This window comes from Rhipicephalus microplus, chromosome X, assembly GCF_043290135.1.
Source record: "Rhipicephalus microplus isolate Deutch F79 chromosome X, USDA_Rmic, whole genome shotgun sequence".
In the NCBI taxonomy this organism is placed as follows: Eukaryota; Metazoa; Arthropoda; class Arachnida; order Ixodida; family Ixodidae; genus Rhipicephalus; species Rhipicephalus microplus.
In genome coordinates this window covers 139,794,776-139,819,226 of record NC_134710.1, presented here as the reverse complement: position 1 = coordinate 139,819,226, position 24,451 = coordinate 139,794,776, and the positions used below count along the sequence as shown (strand labels likewise).

Genomic DNA, 24,451 nt, shown 5'->3' with positions numbered 1-24,451 from the left:
CCAGCGCCCACGTTCTAGTTCATACCTTCTGCCGCTAGGGCCGTCACCTACGAGCGGCGTGGCGCTAGGCAGCACCTGTTCGCTGACGTCACCTTCACTCTTTGTAGTCAAATTTTAACCAACAAAGCACTCGTAGTGCGAATTTATGATCCACAATTTAGAAATATCCAGAAATAATAATACTAAAAGACATTCAGAATTTTTTTTGCAATAAAATGCACGCGACAACGCATAGGCTGTCCAAAATAATGTAAATCCACGGGTTTCCACGTTTGTCAACCAGTGTGCTATAAATTCTTAAGCGCACTGAACAGCTTACTTGACCAGCAATGTATGGGAAGAAATAGTCACATATATGCCGACAGTTCACCACAGAAAGCAGGCATTCTTATACCAGCGCCTACAAAACAACCGTAAAGAAGCAGACGAACAGGTTATAGGTAGCGCCACCTACGGCGAGCGATTGAACGAGAGCGGGGACACGCGCTCCCATAGGAACCCCGCTATCTGAACAGGTCAGGAGTGTAGTAGGTCATGGTTCTGTGGTCCTGCTTGTCAGCCAGTCTAGCGCACCGCGACTAAGATGGCCTTCCACGACCGTGCGGTGATGTCTCAAACCGCTTTTACTCTAAATATCCACTGTAAGGGACTGTACGGTCAAATTAGGTGAAATAGCTGTGAAAAGGAAAGAACTGTCTTTGAAACGTTTCTGTGCGTGCTTTGAATCGACAGTATCGCATTGAATGTAAGTACGCTTGTATTCGTTCTTGTATGTCCTAAAATAAACACTCGCTTACGAGTGCTGCTGTTTCGAATGAACAGAAGGCAAACAGCGCTGTGTTGCATGCTTTCTTTACCATTCTTTCACCGTGTATCTGTGAGAAGCAGACAATGCTGTAAAAACGGCGCGAAAAACGCCCACGAAATGCCGTTTTGATCGCCAGTGTATTTCGCTCCCTTTTTATTATAAAACACTTTGTTAAACGTCGTAGGTAATATCACTCCAGTGCTAAGAGGCAGGGTAGTGATGGCAGACGGAAGGGAGAATAAACTAAGCAAAAAAAAAAAAAGCCCCGTATCTGCATGTTTCACTGCAAATGTCGATAGACGATAGGCTTGCGCCTGGAGAGAGTTAACAAAACGTTTATTTGATGTTCTGCGCGAGAAAATCGGTGAATGGTATTCTGGAGGCGCTGCGTTAGAGCGCCTCGATGCGTGCAGCGGAAACGAGCGAGCGCATCGAGGCACGTCCCGCGTGAGGCATGAACGCTATCTGGCAGTTATCTTGGGAAAACGAAGCGCGCGGCGTGCGCGTCCGTCTCGGAGGCGATGAGGTGTTGATAGCAAGGCGACGGGTAGGTGCCACCAGGGCCGTACCCAGGAATTTTGTTTTGGGGGGGGGGGGGGGGGGGGGGTTGCGTGTAGAACGGCTGCCAATTTTTAAGATTTATACTGGCTTATTTTCGTGAATAAAACAAGTACATCGCTTACTTGTAATAATTCGATGGTACTTTTCAATTATTTGTACCCAAATAAAGAAATTGGTATGTCAACCTCAAATTCTGGTTAAAGCAAGAAATAAGTTTGGACAATAGCACCACCAAAGCCGGGGACACCGCGACCAGCGGCTCCTGATGAAGTAACACAATGTAACCGCGGTACAAAAACGGTATGTATGCGTTACAAGCTGCCACTATAGCGTCGCCAGCGCGAAGTCGGCGACGGGAATGGCAGCAGGTTAGGTCGTTCCGTACGTAAGCAGAGACAGTGAAGAGATCAGAGACGTATGTGGGGAAAAACAAAACTCTAGTGATATTGCAGCACTGCAGAGGAATCTAGGAATATTGCAGAGGAATCTAGTACAACACTTAATACCAACTAACAAAATACATATAAAATCAATAAATCAGCTTACAAGAGAGAACAATAAAACTACAGATGAGATAGTCCGAAGGTATAAACAGGTGAAGGGATACCTGTGATGACCGGCAGCGTTGAGTCCACGACAATCGGATGCAAGAAGTCTGAGAGAGTTCTGGCACAACTGCGATGTCGGCGGTGTTGCAGCACTGGTGTTTCCGGGAGGCTAGTGCTTGAAGCCGATCTCGGGCAGGTTGAGCTTACTCAAGATTCAAGTACCGATGCCTACGTTACAGACGTTAATTTCGCGTCACAACTAGACGAATGGCTAAGTTTAGGTGGCCAGCCGACACTGATCTCCTTCTTGATGATCACTTCTTGATCTCCTTCTACACCATGTTGGTCAGCAACTAGACTGCTTAGCAAGGCGAAATCCTGCTCCTAAATCGACCTCCGTGTCCCCTGATTCTCGTCCTGGGGGAAAAAAGACCTCTACATGGGTCCGATCATGCACGTTTCATTGTTAGAAACTTCACCCTAAAAATATATTGACCACGTCCCTTTTTAATTAGGAGAGGGTCCTCAACTGAGCGAGAGTGACAACCTGTTGGGGTTCTCCCATACGGCTTGTCCACAAGCAGTTTTGCCCGTGGGAATGGTCAGTTTCCTTGGTTTCAGCCGGTGCGTCTTGCAGTCTACAGCTAGTTCGGGGTGCATCGCGGCCTTTGACGACCCTGCCGACTCTTCGTAGGTACAAAGGATCAAACATCGGCGACTAACGTTTGAAGAAGAACACCCCATTCAGTACTTCCCTGCACTAAAGGCCAGTCTTTTCATGAGCGAACGGTTCCACCGGTCAGCGGGGGAGTGCGGCGCCCGTTAATTTGCCGTTACGCCGGGTCGCAAAAATGGCAGTCCGTGACAGCATGTATGCAAGCAAACAAACAAGTCGCCCGACATTCCGATCTTGTTACCGTTCGCACATTCTGCTTGCTGGATAGTTTCCTCGTAATTGCGAAAGGATAGAAGGATTGAAGCTTGGGCTAGCTGGGTTTAGCTTTTAATCGACTCTTGAAACATAGAGGGAAGTTTAAACGAGGAAGTTTTTCCTTCTCGGCAACTTGCAAAATTCTGTGAGGAGTTGTTCTGGGGTCACTTGAAGTTCTCGATGGATGCTGAGCAGTGCTAGTCCGGTCAATCTGTTGTTGTTCGTATGATTTCGAAGGTAGCTCTTCAGCCTTCTCAGTGTGGAAAAAGTCCGTTCCGGGGTCGACATGGACACGGGTAAAGTCACCAGGATAGAAAGTACGCTGTGGATGCTCGGAAAAAAGTCGCGGTTGCACATCTCTAAGGCCTGTAAAGCACAAGCTGGGCGATTTTTTTCTTCGATCTGGCAGCATTTGTTCACCCACAGTGTTAACTCTGCTTCGATGACATTAGCCGAAGGAATGTCGCCAAGGTAAAACTGCACTGCATCATCAATATCAGAAAGGCTAGCCGATGCGCAGAATTTCGGCAGCAGCATGTTAAGGCCAACCACGACCTTCTTATGGGCATCGAACCGGTCTCTTAATTGATTTTCGAAGTCAGCCAGCAAAGGCAAATACACATTCCTCCGGTAGTACTCTTCGGGAGTAGCAGAAGATACGTTGCTTCTTTGCATCTGCCTTCCAGTGATGCGTGGTAGGGTCATCTCAACATTTGTGATCTTCAGCAAAGAGAGCAACTTCAGAAACATCTTATTAAATTCCGTTTCCGCACTAGCCCTTTTTGTGGAAAGAACGTCTATAACATTCTTTACGTGATCGCTCGCTTGAGCCAAGTCACAGTCAATTTTTTGAAGAAACTTGCAAAGTGGCAGTGTCAAAGAGAAGAGGTCGCCACAGATCTGAAGCGAAACGACAAACTCAGGCTTCGTAATGGCATTGAGCAGTTGAGAAGCTTTTGATGAAGTATCAGATGACGCGGCCTCTTCTTCCAAATATTCGAGGAATTGTACAATAGGCACGTACAGTTCAAGGAAACGCTGAAGTGCATCGTGACTCTCTACCCACCTTGTTTGGCAAAAGGAGAGAACTGATTTTCATTTTTCTTGTGTTAAATCTTCTACTTTGTCTTGCTGTTGGTTTGTCCTCTGTGGCGAAGCTCTCGCAAACGTACAGGTTGAGGATACAGTTCCCAAACAGTTGCGGATGCTGGGGAGTTTGTATGCGTGAAGCAGAGCAAGGTTCAACAAGTGGGCGCTACAATGCACGTACAACGCTTTGGGCGCTGTTTGACGAATGAAGGCTTGAACACCGTTAAGGTGGCTGCTCATTGATGCCGCACCGTCGTATCCTTGCCCGCAAAGTAGGTTCAGGTCAAAGCCATGACCTCTAAGGCTGTTCAGGATTGTGCTCGCCAGCGCCTTGCCAGTGAGATCGTACACGGGAACGAAATCTACAAAATTTTTTTTAAGAATGGGCACTCCCGACGTGTCGTGTCCAACGTACCTTACACATAGGGAAATGTGGGCGGTGCGAGATATATCAGTGGCCTCGTCAGCTAGAACTGAAAAACACGAACCTGAGTTGACGTTTTCCACTATCTTTCTTTGTATGATTTTACCACAGAGGGTGATCAACTCATTTTGAATTTTTGAGCTCGTGTACAGCGCATTTGCCGGAGATGTTTCCATGTGAGCTCTCAAGGCGGCATCTCCACATTTTGCTCTCATCCTAAGCAGTGCGCGGAAATTTCCATCATTTTTGAATGGCAGCACTTCAGACATATTTATCGGACCAGAGTCGTCTGTGCCGCGAAGCGGTACTTCTTGCCTGCCACAGAAAAGGATTGTTTCTATTATTGGCAGCAAGTTCTTGCGGTTTTCTTCCGCCTGCTTTTTAAGGCCGTGGTCAAGTTGTGTTAAGATGTCATACTGTGAGCGGGACCAGACTGCTAAAAAGTTCTCTGATAGCGTTGTTGACATGGCGTGATAACTGCTGGATGCGTGGCTCTTAAAGGCATCCATGGCTTTCTTGTAATTGGTGAACTCCTTAGTTACAAAAGAGCCCAAGCGCTGGTGCTCCCCTTTTCCTGCACACTCGCTTGCGAAGACTGCGCAATATTTGCATAATGCTCCTTGAAGCTTCTTTGAATAAACAAGCCATGGGTAACAATCTACCCAGTGAGGTTGGAACTTCAGATTCCTTTTCCCTGTGGCTGGATAATCATAGTTAGCCAAAGGGGTCCACGGATTGAGCAGCTGCTTCTCCATCGTCTCTGGATCATTTACATTATTGCTTTTCGAGACAAACAGTCCCAAGTCGAAAATATTCGCACTCGTTGCACAGAGGGGAGGCGAACCAGAATGTGTAGGTGCCATGCCACTCACCTTCCTTGGGCATTGCCCAGTGGTAAAGGTGTCACTTTGCCCAGCGTTGACTGTAGAACAAAGATCACTTGGAGTTGCACTGCGGCCCCCATCATTTCACGGCGGCGCATGGGTGTCCTGCTTGTGTTCGTTCTCAGGTGATTCATATAAACTGGTGCATTCTCCTGAGTCGCTACAGAAGTTCGGACGCGCTTGGCTTTCCACCAGTGCTGAGGAGGGCGAAGTTTTATCCTTCGAAGGAGGCGGTTCTTCTCCGTCCACTTCATCGGTTCGAACTTTCTTGAAGTAAGACGCAAGACTCCTTTGCTTCGTTGTTGCAGAGTGTCTTTTCATTTTGCTGCCGCAATCCTGTGCGCGCACACAGAAGTGGCCAGTGGCTCCAAAAAGACCTTTGCGACTGCTTCGACTGCCTGGCGTGAACGGCGGGCGATGTTTTCTTCCTCTCTTATCCACTTTACAGTGGCTAGAATGTAGAAGTGTGATGAACGCGCCGGCTCCCGCGTGGCGCATGTGTTTTCTGAACGCCGCTACAGCTGGTGTGCATGCAGGCCCATTATTGTACTCCAACTGCAGCAAACTGGATTAACGCTACTTAAAGACCTTTTCACAGAAGACTCCATGAGCACTGCAAACTCCCCTTAATATACGTGAACCCCCAAGAATGCACTGCCGAGACATTTGCACTCCCGTGGTACAGTCCAGAAAGGAGGTGTTGCTCCGTTCCTGTGAAAAAGTCACCTTTTCACAGACGGCTCCCTTGGCGCCTGCATAATTCTCTCTGGGCTGCACTAATTAAATAGCCGTGACCCCCCCAAAATGCACTTTGTAGGCTGTGATGTCAGCCTCTGTACTCCCGCGCGCAGCCCAGCTTGGCTTTCTCCTGTGAAAGTTGACCGCTGGTGCCGGATTGTGTGCCGGCTGCATCCTCGCTTTGTGCGCTTTGTAGGGAGGGGCATATACCTTCTGTGTACAGAAAAGGTAGATTTCCTTGCGTGTGGTTAAGGTTGTTCGAAGTTGCTCGGATATGCCAGTCTTTCAGTAGATGTCATCTTCGATGATTCGTTTCGGTGGCGAGGACTACAGTTTGAGAAAAGTTTGCCCTGCAGCCTGCGTCCTCGGAATGCGCCGCTGAGTTTTTCCGCTTAGGGGTTTCGTTCCCTGGCAAATTTGCGCACATGGTGTTGCCGTTGCTGTCGAACTGTTTACCTTCACAAAAGTAGACGCGCTTTTCGTAAGAACCCAAAGCCGACACGACACGCTTTTCGTAAGAGACGCGCTTTTCGTAAGAACCCAAAGCCGACACGACGTATAACTTCTCCAGCTGCAATGCACAATGAAAGCATCTGGAATCAATAAAGGAGCTGCTAGCGTGTGAAAGACGAAAAAAAAAAAACTCGATGGACCGCGAGGGCGAAGTGCAAAGCTGTACAAATAGGGCAGGTGCGCGTGCGGGGGAGGGAGCGCTGAGGTGTTCTGATAAAAGGGTAGGTTTGAAGAAAGGAAGAAGAGGGAAGCAATGCCAGGAAAGTTGCACTGTAACTTTGGCAGCTGGTGGTCGCTGTGAAGGCGTGTAAATATTTTAGTATCACCTGAAAAGTTAAAGCATCAAAAAAATTTCGGGGGGGGGGGGTCAGAACCCCCTCAACCCCCCCCCCTAGTTTCGGGCCTGGGTGCCACCATGTCGTCTTATGGCGAATTTCATTGAGAGAACAGGAGTAGAGGGGCAGGGCACTGAGGAGTGGGGGGTAGCGCACTGAGAGCTGGGCCACTCAACCTGTCACTGGAATGCGGCGCGCTCCCAGAGTATTCTCTGTGGGGAAGCAGAAAAATACTCGTAAAACGGGTCAGCCACACGCTCTTAATTATCCTACTACCTAGTTTGTTAGTGCAGTGATGCTAACGACACATTAGGCAGATGTGCAGCCCATACAAAACAGCGGTGTCAAACTACACACAGTTGCTACCATTGCCGCCGCACTTGCTGCTGAAAAAAATTTGAAGACTGTGACGTTCAAGGGCCACGTGACTCGCCGTACTGCGCCTACTCCGCTTTTCAGGCGAGAGCACTGCAAACTGCTCCTGGCTGCTCTCGGCGCAGCAAAAGCACTCTCGCTCTACTAATGGATGACAGTGCTCCTGCACCTGTTGGACCACTGAAACACGGTGGCTCCGAAGAGAGCACTTTCAGCGTGCTTTTGAGCGCTCCTGCTCTCCCAATTGAATTCGCCATTTGCAAAGCGTTGCAATGCCTTGCCTTTTTGTGCATAGCGTTGCATGCAGCGTGACAAATATTACTGTCTTTAGAATTGCTTATGTATGCCTTCTTTAGTATAAAGACACATACAGAATATTGACGTGTTGTTATTGTGCCTCAGATATTCGCAATAGTTGCTTCTTAATTGACAATCGCACAAGTATGAACCCTGAAACTTGAGCAATTTCGGTGGGCGCTGCAAATGGGGTTGGATTTTGGCTGTTTTCGGTGGACAAACAGACCAGTCCACAGACAGACCAAAATTTTTGCATCGAAAGTCCCCAAGAAAAACTATCGTCTTAAAAAAACAAACATAAGGAGTGGGAGGGGTTGATTTTACTCTTGCGCAGTGGTCCCTAAATGGTCCTGTAATGGCCATTGTACGTGATGCATACTTTATTACCGAGTCTAGCTTCCGTAAATGCTCCTTCAAAATTCACTGAACATGAAATTTCGAGTACAGGAAGATGGCCATGTTTTCTTTGCTTGGGATATTAAGTGGTGTTCAACTCGGAAATTGGAAGTGTCTGTTACGAAATTTGCATACCGTAAGCCTTCTTTTATTGTTTTATTTATGCAGGTCTGGTCTGGGTGCCGTCTTAATGCTGTTACTGTCAAGAACTTGTAAACATCAATAACTTTTTTATTTTGCTTTCAAGCTGCCGCTTCACTAAGCATTTTGAAATATCATTCACGAACTTAAAAATTACTCTGAATTTTTGAAATATTCCTTGCTTTAGAGCTTCTTCACTGGGCTATTGCTGTAGGAGCGTCTGCTCAATCATATGGGATTTTCTTGGTGACACAAAACTGTGCTTTGTCAATATGTCACCCAATCGAAATTCATTACTTCAAAATTTCTCTGGTTATAGTTGGTCATATTCCATATAATTACATCACTACTTGTCTCCATTCTTCAAAGTCCAGTCATCTTTCCATTTTTGTTTATATCCTAGACGACCGATTCACTCCTTATTCTTCGTCTGGAGTTCAAAAAATTATCCCCTTATGATAACTGCCAGTTTCATGACCAATTCCCTGTAGTGGGTATGAGCCAAGAAGTGAGGTTCAAGCAAGTGGCTGCAAGTGGTATTGCTCAATGTTCATTCAAATGGTCTGAATATCACTTTCTTTGTGCATGATCCGTGGGAAATATGATGACCTAGCTGTACGGAGAGGCGTACGTTGTATACATGTATGAACCTGACCCACATTGTATGTGCCTTCACATTCATTTGTTGATCACCAGTGTAATCAACGAACAAGGGTTTGTCACAAATATTGCTCTTGTCTGAACACTCCAATTTGTCTTGTTTAAAAAACATTAAAAAATAGTCTAACAACCTTTACTAGTATTAATATAATCAGCGAATCTCCTGCTCACAACCAGTGTTTTCTTGTTCGTGGTTATGCGAGTTGCGTGATCAGTGTTGATCTCTGATTTGTTCTAGGTGGGTAGCTACAAGGTTTGATATGCATGCCTCTGACGAAGTTTTCCTGTGTGTGCTATATGCTGATAGCCTGTTAATAAAAAGTATTACTCTAGTGAATCGGTAATACATTGCCTGCAAGTATCACAGCTTTGCCCTAAATGTGTCGAAATTTCTATTTTGGTTGAGGGAAATTGTCATCAAGGGTGGTAGCGCCCTGCTTCTCTGTGTAATTTTATTTGTTTTCACTTGTATTCTTCCCACTATTTTGGTCGTGCTGGTGCGGAACTTTGCTGAATTCATTTTCTGCTAATATTACTTTAAAGCAATGCCTATTAGTTAATTGCTTTTCTCTCCTTAAGTGCTTGTATGTATTGCATTTCTTTTTTTGTCAATGAAGCCAAAAATCATTAATGCAGCCGTGTCACTCTGCGTTGCAGAGCCGCACAAAAGTGTATCTTAATGGCCACCACCAAGTAATTCATGACTTTGTGCGTCTAGCCACAGTCATTTTACACGTGATTGTCTGTTTCTACTATCCTTTCATGCAAACTATTCACTGGGAACAGTAATGTAGCATTCTAAGCAAATATGCCATTTATCTAATGACTTTGTAAAATTGTGTATGGGGCCATTTGTATAAAAATATTGTGCACCAATTGGGCCTACTTCGTTTTTAGGTTCAGTGTGGTGTCAGTTATGCCACTTGTCTTATCTATTCTTGCAAATGTCTTCCAATATTGCATGTTCCGTCTGTTAGCGAGGCCTGAGCCTGCACCCTTCATTCTTTGGATATGCTTGTGGCAAATGTGCCTGCTAGAAAGTGTAATACATGCTTGTTGTGAGTGTGAAAGACAATCTTCCAAGCTATAAGTACCTAGGTATTATATACAGTATTCCCTCTGTGTGATGGAATCAAGCGTATCTCTGTTTAGACAGCACCTAATGTGGTAGTTGCTGAAAGAAATATGGCCTGATGTCTCTACTTTGAATAGTAATTGCTATTTAAAATGGCTGATTCCATGCTGAACCATGATGATGGAGGCCCTCTTTTCTTCTGCCAGCGCCATCTGTTTACATATATCTAAACTTCCGCTTATTTCCTTCTCTTCCATTGTAAGTAGATCTCCCATATGGTAGTTGAAACCATGACCTACTGTACTCTTGAGCTGCCTTGCTTGCGGCGGTTTATGGAGCTGCCTGCGCCAAATCTGGTTTCGAACTTCGCCGCTAAGGGTGCACTCAAGTTACTCCAGCTGAGTGCCGGTGGATGCATGGGTTATTGCCGGTTTGAGAGGAGTTTCATCGCGCATTGTGTTTAAACGTGGTGCGTAACTTGAATCGTTTTATTTAATGTGACTTGGAGTGTCTTTTGCATTTCATTAGTTGACATTTCAGTGCATTATTTTTAAAAGAGAACCACAAATCAGATACAAACACATCTATCAGCGTGAAAAACTAGAATTATCATTTTCACTGGTATAGTGCACCACGACAAGGACACACACAAAGGAGAGATGCACACACACACACACAGCGCTGTGTGTGTGCATCTCTCCTTTGTGTATACTAAGCTAGCTTGCAGTTACTCTCGTGGCAAGAAAGGGCAAGGACTGCAACACTTGACAGTGGTTGCGGCATCCAGCGCACATAGAAAGCAACCCAATTCATATACAGTATTTTGCAGGTAAATACCTTCGTCTTGTATGGCGTATGTAAATTGCAGGTACATGAAAAATCAATGAAAGACACTCTCCAGCTGTTTTGAAATGAAATAGCACTGAAAGTCGCTCACTCAACACTTATTACTAGCACATACTGTGGTAAACACGAGTAAAAGATTCTTTGTCTGTTGAAAAGGCCGACTCATTTGCAGTTTTATGCTGCCAGATACTCAACCTGCACAGAATTTTTCGAGCAAAAATTGGTTCTTCGTTCTTAGTAACAGCTAGCTTATCTAGCAGAATCAAAACTGAGATATATTGCCAGATACCTTCCTCTGGAATAATGGCCAAAAGAGAGCACACAACTTTATGGGTCTTCGCTAACAGAAATTACATGTACTGAAATTCCTTGACAACTGACCGCATTCCTGAGCGTTTAAGAGTTTTGTAATTGGTTCCTAAGAGCACCTAAACCATGTTCAGAGTTCGAGATTTACGAATTAAGTCATGGTCGTGAAAATGTTTCGAAACGGTAACTTAATCGTAGAGTTACATACGTTTGATGATACAAGAGAGGTTCTCCCTTGTTTTGGCATTTGATGGTAGTTTATCACTCGTTTCGTTCTTCAATTGGTTCGCTACGCTCCGTTCATAGGCTCATTTCTCTTTCTCAGATTTAGGCGAATACCACACTGTGAAAATTTCCAGAACCCTACGACATTCCTTGTAATGATGTCGTGGTTTGGGGACATAAAACTCTCATGATCATCATCACTACGCATACCTGCTTGTAAATTGGTTTATTTTGTGGATGACTCGAGCAGACGACAAATAAAGAAGCGTAGCGGCACATGTTGCGGCAGCCGCTTGTGCGGATGGTGTATGTTGCAGCGCCACAGGGCTCATACTGGCAGGCGCTTGTACTACAAAGGGCGGGCTGGTGCTCCGCTGGCTGGGCAGGTCAGGAGTACAGTAGGTGGTGGTTGAAACATCTTGTTGCTTTTTGTAGGTGGTCATTATTCATTATTCCTTTTACGATAGTGTGATCACTGTAGAAACCTAGATGTAGTCCGTGACAGTGGTTGAGTGTACATGTAGGGCATCAGCAATACTATGCTTGCAAGTAACCAGGACTTTTCTTAGTTTAATCTTGCATTCGACCTCAATCGTTGCTTTATTTCATGTTTGTTAGTACTTGTCATATTCATTACAAGTGCGCCTTATGTTTTTCGCTGCCCTTATGCTGTTCACTTAGTTCAGAGTGTTCACTAGAGTGAGTTCTGAACTAGTAGAAGACAAGTGTTTTGAGTATTTCAATAAGTCCAGGTGTTCTTTCATGTGTTGCGAGGAAGGGGGTGCAGACAAAAAAAAAGTGGTTGAGTGTACATGAAAGGCAACAGCAATACTACGTGTGCAAGTAACTAGGACTTTTCTTAGTTTAGACTATTCGACCTCAATCGTTACTTTATTTCATGTTTGTCAGTACTTGTCATATTCATTCCAAGTGGATCTTATGTTTATCGCTGCCCTCATGCTGTTAACTTAGTCTGGAGGGTTCACTAAAGTGATAGTTGTGAACTAGTAGGAGACGAGTGTTTTGAGTGTTTCAATGAGTCCAGGTGCTCTTTCGTGTGTAGCAAGGACAGGGATGCAGACAAAAGAGATGTGTATGATGAAACATGTGAAAAAGCTGTTAAGGGGGGAGGGGGGTGCATGTGCATACACACACACACACACACACACACACACACACACACACACACACACACACACACACACACACACACACACACACACACACACACACACACACACACACACCAAATGTTTAAAAAATTTGTCCTATTTTCAAAAGTCGGGGAATAGTGGCATTCATTAGATGCCTTCGTAATTACTTCTGTGGCCATGGGTGTCTTAATATGGCTAAAGTGTCATTTTGCACAGTAATCAGGAATTTTTACTTTTTAATTGTGGTTAGGCAGTTATCAGTGGTGGAAGTGCTGCTACAATTGCTCCAAAAAAGAAATACTGCTCCAAAGCGCAATATTTGTTTATAACTGCATTGAAGTGCCGTTGGGGAAACTAAAAACATTGAAGTTAAACCATGTGACCATCCAGCGAGCTTAAATGAAAACAAGAACAAGCTGTATACTGTCACCTAGTATACAGCTTGTATGGTAGCTATACTCCAGAGTATTGACAATGCTACACATGCTCGCATTTTCTTATATATCTGATATAACTGTAACATTCACCTCACTCGCAACTTTTCGCTTTGAAGAGAACATTTGCCAGAATGTGAAAAATGTCAACAGCCATTAACGTTTTACACATTCTAATCATGTGTCTGTACATCACGTGTGCATATGAAAGCATTTCAGAGCACTATACAAACACCACACAGCGATGCACCCGAATCAAACTTATAGACGATTCACTTGTTCCACTGTCTAACGTTATCAATTTCTTAAAAGAAAGTGGATTCCTCCATAAGCTTTAGAATTAAAATGTATATACTGGTTATCACTAGGTACCTGGTGTTTGGCCCAGCTTAGCCAGTGTCGCTCTTGTGCCAATAAATCCAATATAATTAACTAACTGTACATTTGTACCTTACAAGCAGACTATTTAGGTTAAATACGTGCGAGACTTCTTAGTCGTACTAGCCGCTGCTGTGACAACTTTGATAAGTGACTGATTGCATTGAGCACTTTCATTAGCTTTCACATCGCTTATGTCATAAGAACAAGCATTTTAGATGTTAATTCATTTAGCTTATTCGATTCTGAAAATTTTTATGTGGCTACTTCTGCAAAATATGAAAACAACACTAGGTGTTTAAAAACCATCCATTTGCCCAAATATAATTCTTGCAATTTGAAGGGATTGCATGTGCAATATGTTTAATAATAAATATTAAGAAGCTTAAATGTTGCATTAAATTCAGGAGTTGTTTAAAATATTTTGCTGTTTGCTCCACCAATAGCTGCTCTCGGCTAGTGTTTTTTCTGCTCGAAATACCATCAAAGCTGCTCCAAGGCACCACTTTTCCTGCTCCAGAATCTGCTCCGAAAATCAAAATGTCACTTCCATCACTGAGTTATATCGAATGAGAACATTGGAGTCGTTCATGTTAAAAATTTATTGCATCTTTGAGATTTTGAAAAGTGGCCCGTGGTAATACTTGCAATGGGATGAAATTTAGCCAAATTCAATGGTAAAACCAAAGCCAAAGCATGGAAGAGCGCAACTGTCAAATTATTCCGTGATGTCCTAAGTGAGCGTCTTTATATCAACCATCAACAGACTCCGTTTTGTGGGTGTGCAGGCTCCCTATAATACAAAAGTGCTCGGCGCAACGCTGGCCCAAGGTCTTTGGCCGACGCTGGGCTTAGCTTGGCTGCACAAGTCTGCCCACATATGGGGATTTACACTGGCCTCACATTGACCCATGTTATAGTCACTGACATAGGGCCGACCACATTGGCCGACCTGGCCAAGTGCCAGCCTCCGTAGGGCCACGTTCGGCCTAGCGAAAATTATTTGGCTCATTTTGCACTGTTTTTTCCATTTATTTTTCACTCTTGATCATCATCTAGCCAGGGATGGGATATTTTAATTGCGTTGGGCTCATTTATTATCTGTGTGAGTTAACCATCTAAAGCTTTGTAGTCTTCAACTGAATCGAGCTGGATAGCGATCGAGAGTGGCCGTGCGACGCCTGCGTTAAGCGCGCATCTCGTATTACGCTTGTATTATAATCGCGGCTCACGACAACTAATGAGAATCGTCGTTCACCAACCCGTCGTGTCCAACATTCTTTTCACTTAAGGTTTCAAAGCTACACTCGATCGATTCACGCACTAGCAGTAACACCTCGCTGATTCAAATAGTTCTAGTTTAAGGGGAGATGCTACTCGAAGACACTTTTTTTTTATAATTCACCCTAGAGCGATGAAACTCGAGCAGTTTATGGAACTGTTTATGCTGATTTCAAATATATAATTAGTTTTCTTGCAAGTTACTTACCTTTAGTACTGCAAAATGACTAATTGAATACTTTAACCCTTTTGCCCCCCCCCTCTTTTCATCGTCCCGCCGTGGTGGTCTAGTGGCTAAGGTACTCGGCTGCTGACCCGCAGGTCGCGGGTTCAAATCCTGGCTGCGGCGGCTGCATTTCCGATGGAGGCGGTAATGTTGTAGGCCCGTGTGCTCAGATTTGGGTGCACGTTAAAGAACCCCAGGTGGTAGAAATTTCCAGAGCCCTCCACTACGGCGTCTTTCATAATCACATGGTGGTTTTGGGACGTTAAACCCCACATATCATATCAATCAATCAACCCCTCTTTTCATCCCTGAACTTCCGTAATTTTTTACCATTCATAGTTCATAATGTTTGAAATAAAGTGTAGAATGCAAATAACTAATTAGGAAGCACATATAAAATATGTAATAGGTGTGAAAAAATAATAGACGTAAAAAGTCCATATTTCACCTACCCTAGTAAAAGTTTACATAATATTTTTTTATTATACAATAAAATATTTAAATTTAAACTAGATAATTGCATTCGCCATACTTTGGAAAAAATGTGGGTAAAATTTCATGCAGACTCGAGCATTAGAAGTGCCCGAAAAAAGAGGGGCACATTGAAAAAATAGCAAAATTTATGTTTTGAGAAAAACGAGTTTTTAAGTTAAAATTGAGTTTTTATTAGTGAAAGATTATCATTAAATCTGACGAAATTTGTACATCAAAAAGAACAATCCTTCTTGTAGTGGCCACTGCGACTAAAATACACCAGCCCCAATGAGTTTGTCCTTCTCTGCTTTTCCGAGCCGACTCCTCACAGACATTTCGCTCACAGACAGGGCCATGAAACGCTTGCCAAACTTCCGCTCCATCTGGCAGAGCCTTGTGCCAACTGCAAGCTAGGAAGAAGTTCGTCAGAACTGCGAAATACAAACTAAGTCCAGTGTCATGCCATTTTGCGGCCATGTTTGTGCCACATACTGTCGTACATAATGTCAATGTCGTCCCTACCAAGTTCTCCCACTGCGAGCTCTTGTGACCTCGCAAGATTGGTACTGACGTCATCCATTGCCGCATCACGAACTTTCCGGCTGACGGGTGTGAATGACTTTTGATGCATTGGTTTTTGCAAGCCAACTACTGCCGCAAATTGGACCAGCTGCTCGTAGCCTATTCCTTCAGAGTGCGCTGCCATGACGGCTTTCACACACAAGCAATGGCTTTTTTCATTCATAACGAAGATAAATACACGAGACAAGAATTGTTCAGCTGCGCTGCTCTACAAGACATGGACCCCGCAAGTAGGCTTCACAGCACATACAGGCGCGCAACGGCCTATGGAGGTCTCCAATCCATACCACGGGACAAGCCAGTCGCGGCGCTTGAGAAACGCGCAGAAGCGTGCTTCTTTTTATTATTTCTTGCACCGCATCAGCGAGGGAAACTGTTGTGGCTTGAAGAGTGAGACTCGACTCTTCGGCTAATGTGATCAACAATGGCGAGCGGCGGCGCATTATCGGCGGCAAGGTGCTCGAAGACTGCACACTTTGGACTTTTTAACAGGCACCTTGTGCTCTTTAGATTCAATTTTAAAGCATTTCTAGTTAAGTCTCGACCTGTATATTTTTTTCATAACAGTAGAGGTACTATTCTTGTCAAAACAGGTAAAAATAAAAAATCGGTAGTTTTGAAAAAAACTCACGTTTTTTGACCTGCATCTCCCCTCAAACTCGCCCTTTATTTTTAGCGTTTTAACTCCTAGACTAATTTGGACGTATGCAGCTAACACATATGCTGCCCAACTCTGCATGTATAATGTATTCACTACTACATCTGTGGTTAATATAAATAGAGCAAGTTTTGCAGTGCCGTGGGCAGATTTTAAAAAATCCAAGCGCATGGGGGGGCGTCAGCAGAGAAGTGGAAAAGAAGCCCTTGCCCCCCTCAAGCCACAGCAGCACTTGCCCTCACCTAAGCTAGACCAGTGCTATCGCTCTCCCAAAGCTGCAACGCAACAATGGTTTGCACCCCCAAGAGAAAATCCTGCCGACGACAACATGGCCAAACGTTTATTCCTTCCGACTGAACACTAATCTTTCTATAGTAACACCCGCTGCACCCACGTCTAGTTGCATGGGTTCTACGTAGTACAATTCAACACAGAATGCATTTGCTGCCGCATTTCTCGAGACCAACAGGCAGCATGGCTACATTACCGAAGAAGTGCGGCGAGAATGACAACAGCAGTTGCCAACCCCGCTTGATCTGCCCGGAATCTGCGTAGCGTTGGCTTCTCCGCAGTGCAAATGAACCACCTATGAGTACGTGATGGCACTCGGCGAATAGGGGCGCTGTACTCCTGTAGGCGGAGCGAGCGGCGCCCGGAAAACAGTGGCGCAACTCTGCTACCTAAAGGTAGCATATACAGTAACTCTATTTCTGCGAATTTCTATGAAGAAATAAAAATATAACTCCACTTTTCACGAAAAAAAAAAAAACAGGATTGGTTTGAGTCGCTGCGAGAGACAATCTTTCCATCCGTGCAGTCATCTCATTTCATGTTCTGGACAGTTGTCGCTTTCTTTAAGAGAATATTTAGATGCAAAGCTCTGGAAGCCACCGGCTGTAAACTCCGCCCACCGCCGGCGATCGCCATTTGCCATGGCAAACGTTGTTATGTGCAGCAAGAAGTGTAGCCATCATCTTCTACCATAGTTTCAGCCTCTGCAAATAATTCGATTTCAGTGCCAAGCTGAAGAAAGCTAAAATATATTGATTTCATGCACAGCTGGCCACAGAGAAATATCGTCCGCCTGAATGTGGATGCTCACACAGCTAGATGCTTGTTGCGTCATGACTTGCGAGTGTGCCAGTGGTACCCGATTCTAAGGCTGCTCGCTTATTTATAAAAATATTTAACTATAAATCAAGTGCTTTTTTATCAGCCTATCCGCTAATACACAAGGATTAACCCACATGCCCGAATTATGATGAAAATTGGGCATCGTCATTTAAGGTTCCTGTGACTACGGAAGAAGTAATTGTGAAGGAATGAAACATATATTGCATTTACCTGATTTTTGAGGACTTTAGACACCTTTCTTGAAACACTTGGTGCATATGTGTGTATAGCTTGAACACAACTACACATGATATGCCAATATGAAAATGAGGAAACTAGGGGCTAGTTGATCTGGTATATGCTTATTCTTAATGCTTGACTAATCAACCCCCTTTTTTTAGTGAATCTACATTGTGAATGTTTTTAGCTGTGTGTTTCTTCATCACCTTATTGTTGTTGTTTTTTCTCTGACATCTTTGGTATTGCAGTCTCAGATCTGTTGCGAGTAGAGAAAATTGGCCCATTACAGTTCTTGCAGGATGGCTGAAAACCCCTTTGTTGCTTCTCAAGGAACTGCCTCTGGTATGTATGTGCTGCAGCTTGTTGCATCGATATACTTTAGTTCATGGACAAGCGGTATAACTTTCTTAGGGGTAGTTTTTCAATAAAGTTTAGCTGGAGTAGTGTGCTGATAGAACCATGCTCCAATACCTGTGAAGGATGGCAGTTCACTGTGTGCTGTATGCTGAAAAATAATTTGTGCCTAATGAAAGAACTGTCAAAAAGTCCAGAAATATTTAGATTAGGGCACATAATGATAAATAGCACACTGTGTACACTATAGTGTTTAAAAAGCCATATGCGTAAAAGCTACAAGAAGTTTGAGATACCACAGCCTAGACATGATAGAACTGTTGAAGGGCCACTAAAGAGAAACATTGTCACAAGTTAGCTTGGTGAGGTGTTGTTTCAAAAGTGTTTGCATTTAATGGCACGGAAACACCTGAACGAAATACAAGTAAAAATATTGCCGCACGTCTGGTCTTTGTTTTGTATTAGCCTCCATGCAGTAATGTTTTTTGGATGTTGCAGCTTTCATTGTTTCTTTTTTTGTATTTGGGCCTTCTTTATAAAAGTATTCCCATGACACGTGAGGCTGTTTTTTTACATTCCTGTCACGATGTACATTCCTGTAGCATTCCCATTTTCATTCCCGTTGTACATGTAATCTTTTATTACTGAGAAATGCTCATCTGGTACTCAGTATAACACACTATATTATGGGGAGATAACTTGAATATCAGTGTTCAGCATCTTCGTGTCTTTCATTCTTGCATTCTTTCTGGCCCTTTTTTGCAAGCACTTGATTGATGTTTTCAAGATTACCTTCGAATATGACTATATTTAATATTTTCAGTGAGCTATTATAGTTGGTGTACAGATGCATTCAGATGCATGCACATGCGATAGATCTCATCTTCATACCAGAGACACTGGTGCAATAGCACCAGAGAGGTTTACACTGCATCTGTTTCCTGTGATGTCACTTCGCTGCATCTATTTGGGATTGTGCCAAAGGTGTTGAGCAGCATCATGAGACATTGCGATATCCTTTGTTGGTTGGTATGCTATGACATCGCAATAACTGGTTAACATTAGGTATCAGTAACCTTTGTCAGCCAACAAAGACTCAAAACACAATTGATGTGTATCACATTTTGTTTCATGGATTCCACAAAAGCCCTGTAGAAGCCAAGCTTTCTGGCTGGTGTGGGCACAGTCACGTCGGATAAGACTGATTTCACTATGAACTTAAAGCAATCAGGAATGTTGCTTGCTGTAATTTGAGACAAAATAAGTTTAGTCTTATTTTACTTTTGAATGCAAACTTCATTGTGTTGTTTTAATACTTTCAGTGCTGTTACTCATGCTCAAATTTGTGTTATGCTAGTGATTGTACACATAAGCTTTGCTTCATTTTCATTGTATACTGTTGCTGATGGCAGCCACACACATACAGAATTTTTATGCTGTCCTGTGTAAGTGCATAGAAAATGAAGTCAATTTAACTCCGTGCACAATGAATATTGCCGATGGACTTTTACTGTAATTGGTAGCATGTGTCTGGTAATCCTGAAACTTAATAGGGATTACCCATGCCCTAACTTACATAACTAATATTATAATTGTTAGTTGTGTACCAATTTTAATGTCACTTCGAAACGCCCATGCCTACATTGCCACAGCCTGCAAATTTTCTTAGACAATGACAGTGCTTGCATTACTTGTGGAACATCACACGGGGTTCCTGAGCTATGTCAAAGCAGTGGCGGTGTTGCCAATGCTTAGTACAATGTGCAGCTTAAAATATTGCTGGTGATAACTGAAGCGGCGTACTATTGCATACCTTCAAGAATGGGAAAACTGAATATTCCGCTGCACAATATTTTTCACTTTCCTTGTCACGGTAAACTTCTACAATGAAACTGGTAATGAGTGAAAAATTTTGTAAGCAAATGGCTCATTTTCAACTTAATAATGTGAAAAGATATTTTTTCAATAGTGCTGATTACTGATTCAGCATGGCTTTCGCACTTTCTCAAACCTGACACATGCAGACTCTGTCTGACCAGATGTGGATATATCGGCTTGGCTCTGCCCGGCAGTTGGCTGTCATAACTGTGCCATGCACGAGTCAACCCATTTCTAGGGAGCTGTTAGGAGCTTAATATTGAGTTGGACAATGCAGGTTTGGGAGTATGTCCTTGTACACTGTGGATGGTGCAGTCCAAGCTGGCCGGTGCATTGGCTTGTTTACCATGCACTTAAAAGAGGTAATTACTGGATCCACCCCAGTACTCCATTCACCCTATCACAAATTATTCTTGGGAGCATCGTCACACTGCTTTTGTTTATTTAATTTGTCCAATTTTCACCTCCATCTAATTCTTGCTCATATTCCGCATGTTGCAGGACATTTTTTGGAATATCCCAGAAGCTTTGACCCAACTGAGAGTGCGGACATCAACATGCAGTTCATCGGAACCTGTTCAAAGGTCAACCTGACTTGCTTGTTCCAGTGTACCTATCAAGTTCTCAAGGCAAACAGTCCTGCCAGTGACCTCCCTGTGGTTGTGGGCCTCAATAAACAGCCCGAGGATGTTGTTTCATTCTGTCAGGAAAATGCACACAGCATTGTGTCTGAAATTGGTGCAGCTATTGACAAGTGTCTACTGCAGGCTCTGGGAAAAGACATTAACGATGCTGGCCTGTATGGGTTAGCCTTTGTTAGATGTGGAGAATTCGAGGATGCTGCATTTATTACCTTTGTAAAGAACAACCAGCTAGTTATCAAATACCTTGTTTCTTTTAAGCAAGGTATGGCTTCAAGCTTTGCTGATGTACTTAATATGAGGTTGCACAAATTGGGTGTATCAGATTCTTGTCGGCTGGTAGCAGCAACTGTTGACAGAGATTGCTTTCATATGGACGAGATTGAGGCCTTATTAAATGCAAAAAAAGACCGCACTAATGCGCTGCTCGAGTTTCACTGTGTCATCTACAAGTTAGAATCTGTGCTCGGTCATGCACTACAGAAGTCGATGCTGGACGATCCTCAGGTAGCCATTATAGCCAACCTGTGCAACATGCTGAAGAACCTGGCTCTAGCTGATGACCTCAACCTGGGAGATGCAATGTTTCAAGGCCCAGAGTCGTCCACGAGCACGTTTTTCAACTACAAGACGCTGGTTACACTGCATAATCACTGGTTGGACATTGTGACCAAACTGAACAAAGTTTTAGTGGACTCACTCGTGGAAGATGACCGTCAGGTAATTTCTTTCATTTTAGCCACCCTCAAGTCGACGACATTCATTGTGAACCTGGCATTTTACATAGAACTTTTCCGAAGTCTACATGAATGGACAAGCCGAGTGGTGGCTCTGGGCATTCCTGCTTACCAAGTACTCAATGAGTTACAGGGTGCCTCAAGTACGCTTCGGCATCACACTTCCACTGGTGGCGTTCGTGTTGAAGAGCTGCTTGAGGAACTGCGACAGAGCTGTGGGCGCTACCGTGGGGTTGACATCAGTTGTGATCTGGACGAGGCACTATTCACAGCCACTATGAACAAGGTGTGCAGCCTCATGGCTGAGATCCTAGATGATATTGTGCGCCAAACCACCCCATCCATTAGCAAGTTTAGCATTTTGGACCCTAAGGTGTGGCCGGTAGACTCATGTCAGTTGGATGACTTCGGTTTCGACTCTATAAAGGTGTTGGCACGGGAGTATCGCTACTCACTGCTGGACAGTGTAGACGTGTTCCAAGAATGGGGATCATACAAGCGAACCGTACATAATTCATTCGTGACGCAGCTGAGAGACAACTTCGATGCCCTTGCCGTGAGAATGGTGTCCTCTTTCAAAAGCTTGTATCCTGGCATGGTGACACTGCTGAGTGCGGTAACGCTTCTGTGTCCAGCATCTAAGGTCCTTCAAAATTGCACCCAGCTCCTCTTGGAGGGCGAGCAGAGTGAAGATGTGCGAAACATACAGATCAACGGTCCCCCCGTAGAGTCGTGGTCAGCAGCTGCAGCGCTGTCATATTTGTTGCAAGACCACTGTGTTCAACAAACTGCTCAGTTTTCTGACAAAGTTTGTGACATCGTGTTGCCTTTAGAAGCTGTTAGGAGCTTGTTTGGGAACACTGTTTAGACTCTGTTTAGTAAGTTTTGTTGACTGCAATATCATCGAAACCATCAGCTGTACATAATTGATTTCATTTATTTTTAATCAACAACTTATCAACAGCACAACCATGTGTCTCATCTGTCCGATGAGGCACATGGCTGACATTTCCACCAATGTGAATTTCCACCATCTTGCCCAGTAATAAAAATGGGTGACGCGGTAGTTGAGAATAGGAAGCAAATTCTAATTTTAGGGCTGAAGCTTTTTAGGACCTAGCCTTGTCTTCTATTGTAGTCATGAATTAGGACTGTTGCTGTAGTTGAAACATATGCGAGACACAAAAAAAGGTTTTACAATAAAATTCAAGATCACTGTTCCCAGAGAAAATAACCTATTGAGAAGAGTATTGAGTTGATCTCTACTAAAATGTGACAAGATGTTGAAGCTTCTCAAGGAAACCTGTAACACCAAGGCACATGTTGAGCATATATGTCCCAACAAATTACCCTAATTAAAATGGCATCTTGCCTCCAGTAAGACAGCGGTCTCTTGGATTTACTTTCGAGGCATATCTTCCACTCCAGCAATTTTTAAAGTCTTTTTTGAGTTGCCTTAGATGACTGGAAGACAAAATGAACTTGCATTCCTGTATACACTTTATGTCACTCAGATAACATTATATGGGGCATTGCACGGGTAACGTACGGTTACTCACCAATACAATATCCAAAGCCTCACCTACTCATCACGATTCACTTCGTGGAAATTCGAGGATCTTTTTCTTCATGTTCAAGATGGCTAATATTGTCGTATAGATCATACTGGTCTTGAATGAAGAAACAGCGCTGTTTCTCCATCTAAAATCAATGTGTACCAACTAGCCCAATTCAAGACAATAATACAAATCATGCTGGATGCCTGACTTTGTGCCACATATTTCAGCCGAGAGTTTTGGGCTATCTCTTTCTGATCTTTTCGGAATTTGTGCCTAGTATTTTTATATTGTGATGTTACCTTTGCCTGTCTATACTTTGGTCCTGTCAATGTCTATATCTTTTTTTCCACACATACTCATTTAGCGATTTCGACTTGACTCTTGAAAAGTTAATAGGGTCTTCTAGCAAGCTACAGTAATATGGTGCGCATATGCAGTACAGTGTTAACCTAACGCTCCTCCTTTCCCGGTCGTCGGCTAATTGCCGGTAAAAGCGACCCAACAAAACAAAATCTTTCTCAAAAATAAATGTGGGGCGGTGAAGCCTCACTGTTGCCTGTCAGTCTACGCATTGTTAACGAGACACCTGTCATTCGGGGGACGGACTTCTTCAGAACAGGGAGTGGCAAAAGCACTAGTTGGAAATAGTTGAAAAGGAGGAGTGCTACTGTGCTGCCTTCCCATATTTGCGTACGGTAAATCTGCAAGTTGTTTCAAAACCCCAATGCTTCTGCTTGCTCTGAATCTCTATGCATTTATCTTGTTGTGTGTTGTTGCGACTGTTTTCTCCAGTATTTTCTTTCTCTCTGGCAGCCAGCTTGCATCTCTTAGAGCAAAGCCCTGTGCTTTGACATTTCTTAGATATTTCTCCTCATTTCTTTTTCGTTGTATTTGTTAATCTGTATGTTTCTCTTGATCCTGGTTGCCTATTTATGCATTCAAGTACTACCATATACTTGTTTGCCAATTTACTTGACCTCTTCCTCCATTCTATTATGTGTCCACACTTTCAAGTTTAGCCATCCATTTCTTCTCCTTTTTGTGGATGGACCGAAGGGAGCATTCCCTTTGAATTGGGGTGGCAACAAGTGCCACCTAGCTCTTTTTTAGCCTTCTTGATTTCTACAGATTATGCTACTAATGAGTTTTCTTACTCCCCGTAGTTTTACGCCACCTATCTTTCAGCCTTCCCTTGTCTTTACAGTAGATACACATATGTTAACAAACTGTCTTTGAATTCCAACATCTCAGGCAGACTTACTTTTTTTGTGGCTATTGGTTTGATATCTTGTCATTCAACTGGTCCCTTTCCACATATTAGGCGTGATTTGGCCTCATTGGAAAATTTTTCGTAGCTTCGCATTCTGAGGTATTCTGATCTGGCCTTAAAGGGGCACTGCCACAAAAACTTTAACCTCGCGTTTCTTTTCTGCTATGTATTGCTGGGGGCCTGGTATTCATAACATGGCACATCGTTTGCTGCAGCATGTAATAAATAATTAATGCCCCTCATTATTGACCAGTTTCAGCTCGTTTGAGAGAGCTCCAAAAATGACAAGCTGGATAGATGGATGGATGGATGGATAT

The 24,451-nt window shown here is 43.6% G+C and overlaps 1 protein-coding gene across 2 annotated transcripts; it reads left to right on the top strand.

The window, feature by feature from the left end:
• The first annotated feature begins 509 nt into the window (after window positions 1-509).
• Window positions 510-22,686, top strand: LOC119176552 (uncharacterized). Of its 2 annotated transcripts, XM_075877871.1 has the most exons (4): window positions 510-745; window positions 17,944-18,037; window positions 20,205-20,289; window positions 20,429-22,686. In XM_075877871.1, exon 4 carries the CDS (start codon window positions 20,485-20,487, stop codon window positions 22,171-22,173), a length of 1,689 nt encoding a protein of 562 aa, XP_075733986.1. In that variant the 5' UTR covers window positions 510-745; window positions 17,944-18,037; window positions 20,205-20,289; window positions 20,429-20,484; the 3' UTR covers window positions 22,174-22,686. The 2 variants fall into 2 exon arrangements, with proteins under 2 accessions (XP_075733986.1, XP_037283798.1); XM_037427901.2 differs by lacking the exon at window positions 20,205-20,289 and having other exon boundaries at window positions 512-745.
• The last annotated feature ends 1,765 nt before the right edge of the window (window positions 22,687-24,451 follow it).

Bases quoted from the DNA above. Each gene is read 5' to 3' on its own strand.
- LOC119176552 (XM_037427901.2), top strand. From the start codon at position 17,995: ATGGCTGAAAACCCCTTTGTTGCTTCTCAAGGAACTGCCTCTG. The intron at 18,038-20,428 runs GTATGTATGTGC...CGCATGTTGCAG, and splicing joins TTCTCAAGGAACTGCCTCTG to GACATTTTTTGGAATATCCC.